Here is a 13,884-nt window from a genome sequence, read left to right as displayed (position 1 = left end):
ATGTGGGTAACACTTTTAAATTCCCCTAAGACTTTTTAATAGGAACCCACAGATTTTCCTATTATGTTTTCTATTGATCTATGTTAAGAACAGAAAGAAGAGCCCCATCAAAGGGATCTACAAATACAATATTCTCACCAGTGTGAAGGGTGAGAATACACACAGACCAGACCTCATCTCTAAAAGAGAGACCTTCAGAGTAGTTGTGAGGATCAGAGGGTTAACTCCTTGGTCTGGTCCTCAGGATTCGGTGCTCTATAGCAAAAATACAACCACTGGACAAAAGCCACAGCAAATATAAAGAATATTCCATTCTTCCTTTGTCTGCTAGTTGCTTGGTTTTCCAAAGTTCTGCTCTCAATACATGAATCATGACTGTTTTCATAAACAGACGTGGCTCAGTTTCCTACAAGAAGCATGAGACAAGATGCTGCTTCCACAATGGCTGCCTCTTTCCACATCTCCCCTGGGAGTCTTTTGTGGGCTTTCTCTGGATCTAACCATAAACCAATGATGAACTTACCCCATTTTCCTACCTTCTAAATCTAGGAATATGAGCTCAAATTTACACCTGCAAAACAGACATAGGGACTTCAAGAACTGGATGGTGATTTAAAAGTCTCTCAGGAGCTATTAAAAAGTTACAAGCAACGAATACCTCTGATTATTCCTAAATTCATGACACAAATCTGATTTTTATGGAAACTTATAGGTGACAATAATAAATAAATACTATAAAATAACAATGAACAGATACAAAGATTAGAGCATGCCTAGATAAGAGGCTTTAGAAGCCAGGGCCATCAACTCAAGGTACTAGAGACTCTGCCAATTTGCAGATGTCAGTATATTATTTTATAGTGTGATTTCCATATATATTTGGGGCTCAGTATGTGATGCTATATGTGCCAACAATAAGCAGTATGTCATGAAATCTTTACCACAATCCCAAGAAGAAAATATTAGCATCCTCATTTCCATAGGAAAAAAAAAACTGAGGCTCTGAAAAGACAACTTCTGCAATTGAGACCTCACATGCAAGCTGAGTGAGCCCAACCAACACCCTTTAAAACTATACCGAAGATGGTCAAAGTTACAGATGGTCGTGGAAAGAGGTCAGAAGGTGGGGAGAGTCATTAAAATGTCAGAATGGCCTAGGATAACAAAGTTTTCACAGGTATAATCCCCAGCATCTTGCGACGGGCCCCCTGTACCACCTCCACCCCCGGGGAATCCCTATGTGACGTGAGCCTTACGAAAGGCACTTCAAATGGAGGTGTGCTGTTTGTGAATGATACAGGCTGATGAACAATAAAGAAACATGCAGTAGATAAACTGGTAGCGGTCTCTGTCTAGCCCAGGGTAGGCTACTACTACTACTTATAAACATTTGGGGAGAAAGAAAACTCCATTCTAGAAATGTTACTTGAATACTTTTCACTGCCTCTGTGGAATTGTTGAATAGAGCCATCAACTTGGAAAAGCTATTGTCTTTGAGTCTCTGACGCCTTTAAACCTTCTTCCTGGTTGACTGTCATGTATCTATAGAGTACCCTCCCCTCACTATTGAGAAGTCAAAACCTACGTTCAATTCATCACACAAACTCATTTACATGTTCAGCACAATAACTAGACTAGTTATCTATTATCACAAAATGCTGCATCCTTCTGAAAATCTTAGAGTTCTAAAGTTAAATCCTCATAAAAGAAGCTCTCAGGCAGGCTTTTACGGATTTCCATAGGTTTTGATGGGGCTTCCCAAGTGGCGCTAGTGGTAAAGAACTTGCCTGCCAATGCAGGAGACATAGAGATGCAAGTTTGATCCCTAGGTCAAGAAGATCCTCTGGAGGAGGGCACGGCAACCTACTCCAATACTCTTGCCTAGAGAATCCCTGGACAAAGGAGCCTGGCAGGCTATAGTATGTAGGGTCATAAAGAGTCAGACACGACTAAAGCAACTTAGCATGCATGCATAGGTCTTGTTCAGTTCCCCACACCTACTGACCACTCCAGCTGAGAGCAGAACACAGCCAGGACAGGTGTGTTTATCAAGGTGTGTGCCCAACAGAGCATCGCCACCTTGGAAAGTGACACTCTTAGGACCAACCTACAATAATAACAAGGTCCCTTTCCTGCTGCCTTCAACACAATTCTAAATTCAAATTTCAAGAGTATATTATATTCTTTTAAGTTTTAACAAGGAAGGGAAGATAGTAAAATTATTTCTAAATGCAGAATCTAAGTTCATCAACCAAGAAAGCTAAAACAATTTATTCCAGAATAGTATTTCCTCACTCATATCTTCATAATGCTGCTCCAAATTTAAACTTTGTTTTTTAATGCATAAAGTTCTTGAAAGGTTAAATTCAAGTTGGGTATTCAAAGACAAAGAAATAATGATTTAATTCAATGAGATATTCTACATAATTAAGACACCTACACATTTTCAAGTAGTCTTTTTCTTAAAGTCATTCTCTGCATAATTTCTACAACTTTCCATTTCATTTTAGCTGAGCTGTATGCTATTTTGAAAGGAACCTTATGAATACACTATCAAAGATTTTCCTTACACTGCTTTGGGGAAGAGGAGAATTTACCACTGCCTTTTAATTTTTCCCCACTGTAAGGATTGCGCTTAAATAGCTAATTAAACTATTTATTATATGTAAGAAGGGCACTGGATGAATGATTGTTTCCACATTGCAACAAGTCAATCATAAATCTAACAGGTTAATAAGAAAAACTAAATCAATTTTAAACAAGTGAATCATGTAAAGAATCAAAAAGATATTTCTCTTGCTATGGATGTGTTGATCTAATCCTAAACTTTTAGAAATAGTGAAATCAATATTGTGGAACAATGATGAGGGCCACTGATTTTACTACTTATTAAAATTTTGAGTATAAACCATAATTTTGGCTGTCCAGGCTGAAACTAAATACAAAATTACTTGGACAGTTCATTTTCCTTCTTTTGTGCAAATGGAAAAAAAATTAAATTCCTGGGCATAAAATCATTCTTATTATTAAAAACAAGAAGAAGAAAAGCCAAAGTGAAAGTGAAGTCGCTCAGTCGTGTCCAACTCTTAGCGACCCCATGGACTGCAGCCTACCAGGCTCCTCCATCCATGGGATTTTCCAGGCAAGAGTACTGGATTGAGGTGCCATTGCCTTCTCCAAAGAAAAGCCAAAAAATGCCTTAAATAAAAACCTTACTGGGCAGTTGTAAGCTTTATCAACTGTTCCTTGGTATCATGAGTATTTATGTAAAATTCTTACTGACAGCTGAAATCTACCATTTCATTATTATTTGCTCCTAATACAATGAACAGTATACATAAGAATATAAGAAATTCACTTCAGATTTATCACTAATGAGGTGCCATCCTTTTTATTAAGAACACTGGTGGCATCTCTAAGCTGTTTTAAAATGGCAACCTAGAAATGGAGACAAATGTCAGTCTGAGCAGCGCTGATTTTCCACTTGTATGTTTTATTAAATAAATGAGATAAACACAGGGCTTTATAAGCTTCCAGGAATAAACACCACAATTTACAACAGCCATACTAAAGGCACAAAGTGGGAAGGGCCGAGAACCAGATGGAGAATAAAGAGACTTGCTTAGAGTGATTTTTTTTTTTCAAACAATCGAGAAGATGAAGTTGTCTAGGAAATAACTTTCGACTCACTTTTATGGGCTTTATTTATTAAACTGGCCTGGGCACCAGAATACTTTTACAGCCTAGAAACTCTTTTTTTTTTTTTTTTTTCACACATCATTGAGTTTTTTTTTTTTTTTTAAACTTTACATAATTGTATTAGTTTTGCCAAATATCAAAATGAATCCATCAAAACACTACTATAAAATGAATACACTCACACACACATGAATGTCCACCTGTCACATGGAGTGTTTTGATCCATTGCCTCCTACCTAAACTGCACTGCCAGAGACTTTCTAAAGTAGAAGACCAGTGTTATACCAAGCTGAAATCACTGAAACTAGGTATGGGAACTCTTTCAATCTCCACCCCTGGGATACCACACTGAAGATTAATTCCACAGAGATGCCACCACGCTGCGCTATCAGATGTTTGGGGTGTAAGTCTCTGCTCCAGCCGTTCTTTTCCGATACTCTAATATATGGTGATAAATGTTTCCTTAATCTGTACAACATTTTTCAATTACCCTCATAGGAGACCACCTTGAAGGAGCGAGTAAAAGGTTTAGTCATGGTTTCTATTTTTCTATTTGAATCAATACATTCTAGTTAAATGGACAATTAATAGGTCACTTCCAAAATAGTAGTGTATCAGTCCTGGTTAATAAACGATCCCCACAGTGGATAATGGGCCCTATGTATTCAGCAAGCCCTGTATACACTCAGCTCATCCACTAAATCCCCTTTCAGGTGGACAGGGTTATATGGGAAGATGAGCTGGAACGAGTCTATAAAAGTCAGTTTCATTCACTGCTTTATTTTTCAGCCAAGTGCTTTAAATGGTGTCCAGAAATTCACTTGGAATGTGAGACAGGAGAAAAGGCTGACACACAGAGCCTCACTTTATGACCATACAAAAGGGCAACTGACCCTTGCCCGAGCCTTTTCCCTGTGAAATGGTTCCGAAAGTTCATCTGCACAGTGAAAAATCGTGGTGAGGTCGCGTGTGGATGAGTCAAGTGAAAGTGGCGATTGGTCACGGGTCTGCCACCCATTGTGGCCGGGGCTCGGCCATGTAAAGTGCCCTGTGGGAAAGTATCAGCCCCCTAAAGAGATGCTCAGAAGCCTGCAGCTCATTAAACGGCCAGCATTTGCTGCCTCACTTGTCAGGAATCATTCTGTTGGGCAACTGCTCTCCTAAAACATTCATAAAACACATGCAGAGAGGCAACAGAGATCTGAATTCAACCATGATGCAGCTCTGGACTTCAGCCTGACTGTACTCCTAGCTCACTCTTCACCTGACAGAGCTGTTAACCTGAATCAACGTTTTCTCTTCCGCAGCAGAAGTCCACGTACCCCTCTGCTGGACTTCTTTATCACAAACTTGAGTCCTCCTGCCTACAGATTCTTAGTTGACCAAAAATCTCAAGATTATTGTGAATATTATTTCTTTTTATTTTCACTTAGACATTTTTTTTCTTTGTGCATGTGAATGTGTGTGTGCTCTTCAATTTCAAAGGTTGTCATTCTCCCTCTATCTCAGACACTATTAAAATGATGTAATGTTTGAAGAAAAGTTCTCTTGAAAACACTTCCTACAACCCTGGCTGGTTTTCTTCAAGATCATAAGAGATGGTATTTATCTCCTTTTACAATCTTGGCAATTTTAGATTATTTTCCATGGACACCTAGTGACTTTCTGTGTCACATTTTAAACCGAATGGAAATTTTTACACAATCTCTTAGTTTTCCTTCCTTTCTTTCTTCTTCTTTAAATGAGCATCGTTACATGTTTCAGCAAGAGCCAAACGGGTCCCTCTGAGATCTTTTATATCAAATGGAAAACAAGTCGCTTTCCTTGATGTGTCAGCCCTGGGTTTCAATGCTGTTAGAAACTGCTCACAATCGCACAGTGTGCTGAGGTCTGATAAATCTCTGGAAACCTCCTGAATAGAAACGCTGTGATTTTTAGCGAGGAATTAGCTCCTTGTCATTGCATTACCAATTAGTTTTCCAGAGCACATTAAATCCTGCTGCTTTGGTTTACAGAGTAACTGAGGCATTGCTGATGAAGCATAAAAACTTACTTGCAAAAGCAGTGGGGGATGCGGGGCGCCGACAGGACCCACCGCAGCACGACGAGTAGAATGGCGGGGCGCTCAGAAAAAAAGGCTTGGAAGGCGCTGCAGAGAAAGCATTGATTGCATTGATTAGCCATTTCTTTTACACAATATTCAAAATCCCAGTTTTCCCAAAGTCACGGGGTAAAGCCCTACATCTTCGGAGCATTTAGTTAGCTACAATTTTTACTGGAATTTAAGTCATTTTAAAGTAGTCTTAACAAGCTAGAGGGGTGGGATGGGAAGGGAGGTGGGAAGTACATTCAAGTGGGAGGGGATATGGGTAAACCATGGCTGATTCATGCTGATGTTTGGTAGAAAGCAATACAAAACTGAAAAGCAATGATCCTTCAAAATAAATAAATACATAAAATTTAAAAGTAAATAAAGTAGTCTTCATCTGTCAGAGCTTGCTGAATAACTTAATCCTGGTTTGGAAGTTATGGTATAAACACTCGAATTATCAAAACCAAACTTCATTGTTCATTTTCTGTGTGGTTATAAATAGTAAATATCAAATAGTGCTTTATTTAAACTTGCCCAGAGCAACACTGCCCAGGAGAATTCTCTGTGATGATGGACACATCCTCTGTCTCTCTGTGTCCAATATGTATCTACTTGTCATATATGCCACTGAGCACTTGAAATGTGGCCAGTATGTCTGCATAACTGAATTCTTCATTTCAGTTTTTTAAAGTTTAAGTAGATTCGTATGTCTAGGGGCTAACACATTGAGCAACACAGTTCTAGATAAAATACTTACCAAGAGACAGTTTGTATGTTACACGCTTCAGTTTAGTTTTTAAAGAGATTATATTACTCCACTTTTTATTTTCAGAAGGTGCTTTGAAATATATAGACAGCTGGATTCCAAAGGTGAAAACAGTTAATTTACTGAGTAATTCAATGATAACAGTGGTTTTTCTGATCATTTTACATGCTTAAAAGTATTTGAGAATAATAACAACATTTAATGTCAAGTGACATCTAGTTAACCTGAAAGCACGTGTGTTTATAGTACAGGGAGTTGCCATGTAATTCTGCTCTGCTCACTTTATTAAACTCTGCTATTCAGAACATTTTTAATACATATATAAAGAATAGTTATCATTACTTGATATATCTTGTAAAAGAAATTTTAAACTCTGTTCCTCAGCAGATGAAAAATGGCTATAATGGATGTCACAGAATATTAGTAGCTCTCCTATACTGAACATTTACTATATACACTGATGGCTCAGATGGTAAAGCGTCTGCCTGCAATTCAGGAGACCCAGGTTCGATCCCAGGGTTCGGAAGATCCCATGAAGAAGAAAATGGCACCCACTCCAGTACTCTTGCCTGGAAAATTCCATGGACTGAGGAGACTGGTAGGCTACAGTCCATGGGGTGGCAAAGAGTCGGACACGACTGAGCAACTTGACTTTCACGCACTCTATGCCAGGCTTTGGTTAAGTGTAGTACCTTAAATACAAGATGTCCTTTTGCACAGTAGGCTTTAATATAATACAAACACAGGTGAGATTTCCTTAGGTGGGCAGCTTGCTTTTACCATCACATAACCATCAGAGTGTCTGACACATTCTAAATAGTCAATAGATTTTTGATAAATGAACGAATAATCTTAAAACTAAGAAATAGGAAATCAGGAATTAATCTTTTCCCTGTTCCCCTGACACTCTGAAACATAGTATCTTCTATAACAGATAACTTTTAAATCTAGAGGATGACTTGAAAATAAATATTTTCACTATTCTCCCTTTATTTTCAATGGAAACTTTTTTCACTTCTTAATCATATACAGTGAATATAATTTTGCTGCAAATACACGCCTTTTTCAAGAACAGAGTAATTTCGCACTCATATTTTAACCAACTGATAAGCATTCATTTATTTTACCAAGATCTTTGAAGGACATATCAAAATAAATATATAAGTATATAAAATAATTTTATGGTCTTATGGTGCTTAACACTGTCAAACTGCAAATTAACCATAATGGAGGGTCTTTTCTATAATATGGCTACCCTGATGGCTCAGATGGTAAAGAATCTGCCTGCAATATGGGAGACCAAGGATCAATCCCTGGGTTGCGAAGATCTCCTGGAGAAGAAAACGGCTTACCTACTCCAGTATTCTTGCCTAGAGAATTCCACGGACAGAGAGGCCAGAGGCATTATAGTCCATGGGGTAACAATATGATGAAAAGCTGTCAATGTCAATGGTTTTAGTTTTTTAATACCTGAACTTTCAAATAATAAAATGTCAATGCTACTTTGAAAACATGGCAACTAACCAAAGTATGAAAGAGATCCATTTTGGTATTCAGTAAGTTCTATAAAACTTTAAAAAAATTGTCATTGTTATCGTAAGTTGTTCTAATGCTGATTGAAAAGCCATCATAGAAATGATAAATCACTTTATTTGAACCTAATATCTTATAAGAATAGGGCTTCCCAGGTGGTTCAGTGGTAAAGAATAATCTGCCTGCCAATGCAGAGGTGGGTTTGATTTCTGGGTTGGGAAGACTCCCTGGAAAAGGAAATAGCACCCTACTCTAGTATTCTTGCCTGGAAAATTCCATGGACAAAGGAGGCTGGTGGGCTTGAGTCCATGAAGTTGCAAAAGAGTTGGACACGAGTTAGCAACTAAACAGCAACAACATTATAATAATATGGCACTGTTTAGGCAGAGTTAAGAGTTACATTTTTTAATGTTTCCACTTCATGGGAAATAGATGGGGAAACAGTGGAAACAGTGTCAGACTTTATTTTTCTGGGCTCCAAAATCACTACAGATGGTGACTGCAGCCATGAAATTAAAAGATGCTTACTCCTTGGAAGGAAAGTTACGATCAACCTAGATAGCATATTCAAAAGCAGAGACATTACTTTGCCAACAAAGGCTCGTCTAGTCAAGGCTATGATTTTTCCTGTGGTCATGTACGGATGTGAGAGTTGGACTGTGAAGAAGGCTGAGCGCCGAAGAATTGATGCTTTTGAACTGTGGTGTTGGAGAAGACTCTTGAGAGTCCCTTGGACTGCAAGGAGATCCAACCAGTCCATTCTGAAGGAGATCAGCCCTGGGATTTCTTTGGAAGGAATGATGCTAAAGCTGAAACTCCAGTACTTTGGCCACTTCACGCGAAGAGTTGACTCATTGGAAAAGACTTTGATGCTGGGAGGTATTGGGGGCAGGAGGAGAAGGGGACGACAGAGAATGAGATGGCTTGATGGCATCACCAACTCGATGGACGTGAGTCTGAGTGAACTCCAGGAATTGGTGATGGATAGGGAGGCCTGGAGTGCTGCGATTCATGGGGTCGCAAAGAGTCGGACACGACTGAGCCACTGATCTGATCTGATCTGATGAATATATGAAGCACTTTGAAAAGTAGATATTAATATATATAATAAAAGTTGTCTCATGTTTATTCTCAAGTATTTCTGTTTACTTACTTCACCTCCAAACTAAGTACTCTATAGGTATTTTAAGTTACAGCTACTGTGCTGCTTGGCATTTTGTAAACTGAGGTAAAAGAAAAAGGCTCAGCCATGTTGCATTTATATATGTGCATGTAAGCATCTATCATAATAGTTGGAAACACACACACAAAATTTTTTTTGCTCAATATCTAGTGTAGAAAATAAGTATGATATGGTGATACTATTGATATCAATATAACAATGCAGGCTAGGTACAAATTACAAATTTTACTATTCTAGCCAAAATGTTTCTCAGTTTAATCCTACAGCCCTAAAAATGAAACCAAAGAATTTTTTAAAAGTATGGTTCATTTGATACATATACACAATGGAATATTACTCAGCTATTAAAAACAATGCATTTGAATCAGTTCTAATGAGGTGGATGAAACTGGAGCCTATTATACAGAGCAAAGTAAGCCAGAACGAAAAACACCAATACAGTATCTTAACGCATATATATGGAATTTTAGAAAGACGGTAATGATGACCCTATATGCGAGACAGCAAAAGAGACATAGATATAAAGAACAGACTTTTGGACTCTGTGGGAAAAGGCGAGGTGAGATGATTTGAGAGAATAGCATTGAAACACATATATCATCACATGTAAAATAGATCGCTAATTCATGTTCGATGCATGAGACAGGGTGTTCAGGGTTGGTGCACTGGGATGACCCTGAGGGGTGGGATGGGGAAGGAGATGGAAGGGAGGGCCAGGATGGGGAACACATGTACACCCATGGCTGATTAATGTGAATGTATGGCAAAAACCACCACAATATTGTAATTAGCCTCCAATTAAAAAAAAAAAAAAAGTACGGTTCGAGACAAGTGTTCATTAAATTCAATTGTGATAAATGAGGTTCTGAGATATAGACTCTTGGGGTTAAATTTAACCAGAAAAAAGTTTAATTGAACAGTTTTTTATATTCCTCCATACTATTCTATCTTAATATAATAAATTTGTAATCAAAATGACAGTTGCTATGTCTACTGTAGCAACTCTATAGTGGCTAAAGAACTCCATGTGACATAACCAGGCTTAAAGATCCATTGCATAGTATTTTCTCACCATCTAAAATCACCTAATTGACACACAGTATTTACACAGAAGATTAGTTGATTCCTAATTTCTACGCATAAATACATCTGGTTTATGTGGAAATCACTGTGAAATTTCAATTAAGTACTCCATTTTTTTACATGCTCCTACTTGGACATAAGTCAAATGTTAATCTAACGGAGCATGTGATGGCCAGGATGTTGAATGGTGTGAAGAAATAGCCATTTAAAACAATGCAATGCATTAAAGATATATATTACATTTTAATGTTTGTCAATCACATACTTTTTCAAGCAGTGAGCAAAATATGGAAACTCAAGTATGATAAAAACAAAGTAACAAGTTAACAGATATGTTAAAACTTTAGCAAACCATTTAAGAACTACTTGGGAGATTCTCTGAAAGGGGCAGAAAACAAGGCAATTTCAAGACCATGATATGCATTTCAAAGCCCATCAGTGCAATCTAGATGCAGTCCCTTTATCATTTATCATGTTAGGAACAATTTGTTTTAAGCTTACCGAACAATATATATGACAGGAATGCCTACTCTACGTGGGCGCTAGACTTCATACATGGGTATGAAGTTAACACTTGCTATTTCATTTATTAATATTCATCCTCAAATGGGCATGCGTCTGGAATGTGATGATGACTGTTCTCAGCAGACAGGGGAAACACAGGTATTTTAGCATAATATGTATTAATAGTTCTTAGCCATGAGAGGCCACTCCAGTACTCTTGCCTAGAAAATCCCATGGATGGAGGAGCCTGGTAGGCTGTAGTCCATGGGGTCGCTAAGAGCCGGACACGACTGAGCAACTTTGCTTTCACTCTTCACTTTCATGCATTGGAGAAGGAAATGGCAACCCACTCCAGTGTTCTTGCCTGGAGAATCCCAGGGACGGGGGAGCCTGGTGGGCTGCCGTCTATGGGGTCGCAGAGAGTCGGACACGACTGAAGCGACTTAGCAGCAGCAGCAGCCATGAGAGAGAAGGACGTCAGGCACACATACTGGCAGTCACTTAGTAAGAGGCAGACATTTCCAAATCTCCCCAGCTTTCCATAAGAGAAAAGCCAATGGCTTTCCCCATGGGGGTCGGGGGGGGGGATGCATGCTGTCAGTTCCTGCAGCAAGATGCTAGGTTCTCTGAGCACACCACTTCAGGATACTCCACATTTTGTATTCTGCCAAAAAATCTGCCTTCCGGGTTCTGTGGGAATCTGTTTCAAGTTACAAACAAATGATTTAAAATTTCTAGAACAAAACTGTCTGAATCCAAATGACTAAACATGCTTATTCAGAGAAAACTCTGTGAACTTTTCACTTCTTAATCACATGTTCTGACTTATCCGAAAACACAGAATCAAACTATTAATTATTTTGAATGTTTAATTAAGATGGGAACTTAGAGCCAACTTAATGGTGAACTGGCCTGATTTTTTTTTAAACCTAACTAGATGGTTCTGTGACAAAAGCACCCCACAGTCAAGGATGGTTACAAGCCTAGTTACAGACAAATCATTTTCAAAATTCTGTGGTCTAGAAAGCAAGCAAAATATTTCATTTTTTTTTCCACTTTCTTTATCAATGGAGAAGAACAGAGTGTATCTAAATAGGGTGAAACCACATTCTTTTTATTGTCATAGCAAACTGTGGTACTAACTGATGCGGGCTGACATTTCAAAGGAAGAATCTTAAAGACCACTAATAAAACCTTCAAATACATTTCAGGAGCCACTGTGATGCTATGCCGACTGGACAGAACATTTTAAGGAGGAGGAGGAAAAAAGAGAAAAGATTCCAAGATGTCTTACAAAGGCAACCAAGGGATCAGAACATACCTCTGGGAAAGAATAACAGGGAATTAAATAATTTCAAAAAGATGATTTGAATGACCTCCTTCAATTTCTGGGTATATGGGCACTGAGAATAAAGAAATCTAAACTTCTGACCTTTATATATGACATGATTGAACAGACTATCTTAAGAGGACCCCCCCAAAAAAAATCTCTAAAGAATGACAACTATCTGTCATGAGTTATAAAACCTAAGAAATATCAGTTATTGAATAAGGTATGATTTATTTTATCACACAAGCTGGAAGTAATTCATTTATGCGATCCACATGCAAACATGCCTTCCATCACAAGGCAAAGCAAGTTAAGTCATCCTTTACCTTTCTGCTCATCAAAAAATGACAGAAGTCCACATTTTCTTTTTTTTTTTTTTTGCTTTGAGTATTTCAGAGACAGAAAGCAAAGGTCTTAATAGTCTGGTACAGTTCATGAGAAAATAAGTCAAGTGCAGTGTCTACTTGTTTGATTCTGTCCTTTTAATTCCATGCAAATAATATTTACTATCTATCAAGTGCCACATAATGCATGTGTGCTGGATGACAAAGATTACAATAGGATAGCTTCCCTCCCTGGAAGAATTTCTATTTTTAAATGTTCCATAACTTACAAATTTGAATCTTCTGATCAAATAAATGAAATACAAATATTTCCACACTCCAAATTCAATTTTGTTCTATAAAATCTGAGGCATTTCCCATGGCCATAAGATCTTAAAAAAAAATAGTACCTTCCCCTAACCACTGTTTCCAACCCTGAATACACATGAGAATGATCTAGAATGCTTTTCAAAGATACAGAGCCTGAACCCCACAGCAACTGGGTTAAATTGGGCTGGTAGGAGTGGGTCCACCAACATACTATTAATATTTTTTCAAAAGTTGCACACATGATTACAATGCATAATCAGGATGAGACCACTGACTAGAACACAAAACAATGCCTGACACACACCAGGCACTCAATAAATGTTAGCCTTTATTCCTACCATTATTACATAATTTGGGATCGATTCTAAGACAACAAATAAAAAGAAGCAGCATGGTTCAGACCTGCACTAAAACATATGAGCAAGTAAAAAGTAAAGAGTATTGTCAGGAAGCCTCCGTCAAGAAGGCTTTAAGCAGGAAAAGCATCTTGATCTGGAAACTTGACTGGGAAAGTATCTGAATGGCACAAGAAGAGAAATAAGGCATTCCAGGAAAGAAAGGTGGCATGAAAAAAATGAAAGAAGGCAAGGATGATGGTGACACACAGGGCGGGTTAAGACCAGCCTGACTGCTGGACCAAGGTCAAAGGTGTGAGCATTAAGAATGTGGTTGGACACCCCAACAATCATTGCAGCACTATTTACTAAATCCAAGGCATGAAAGCAACCTAAATGTCCACTGACAGATGAATGGATAAATAAGGGGTGTGTGTGTGCACATGTATTGTGCTAAGTTGCTTCAGTTGTGTCTGACTCTGAGCAACCCTATGGACTGTAGCCTGCCAGGCTCCTCTGTCCATGGAATTTTCCAGGCAAGAATACTAGAGTCGGCTGCTACACACACACACACACACACACACACACACACACACACACACACTCACACACACTGGAATATTGCTCAGCCATTAAAAAGAATGAAATAATACCATCTGCAGCAGCATGGATAGATCTAGAGATTATCATACTAAGTGAAGTAAGT

General features: G+C 38.3%; 1 protein-coding gene across 1 annotated transcript in view; it reads right to left on the bottom strand.

The window, feature by feature from the left end:
- DBX2 (developing brain homeobox 2) overlaps nucleotides 1-13,884 on the bottom strand; it is a 38,997-nt gene that overhangs the window by 15,694 nt on the left and 9,419 nt on the right. Inside the window, exon 2 of the mRNA XM_019960749.2 lies at nucleotides 5,753-5,848. Coding sequence (XP_019816308.2) covers nucleotides 5,753-5,848 — 96 coding nt within the window. The remainder of the gene's footprint in view (nucleotides 1-5,752; nucleotides 5,849-13,884) is intronic.

Source organism: Bos indicus, chromosome 5, assembly GCF_029378745.1.
Source record: "Bos indicus isolate NIAB-ARS_2022 breed Sahiwal x Tharparkar chromosome 5, NIAB-ARS_B.indTharparkar_mat_pri_1.0, whole genome shotgun sequence".
NCBI classification, from domain to species: domain Eukaryota; kingdom Metazoa; phylum Chordata; class Mammalia; order Artiodactyla; family Bovidae; genus Bos; species Bos indicus.
Note: the sequence above shows the minus strand (reverse complement) of the source record. Positions and strands in the feature narration are given on the sequence as shown.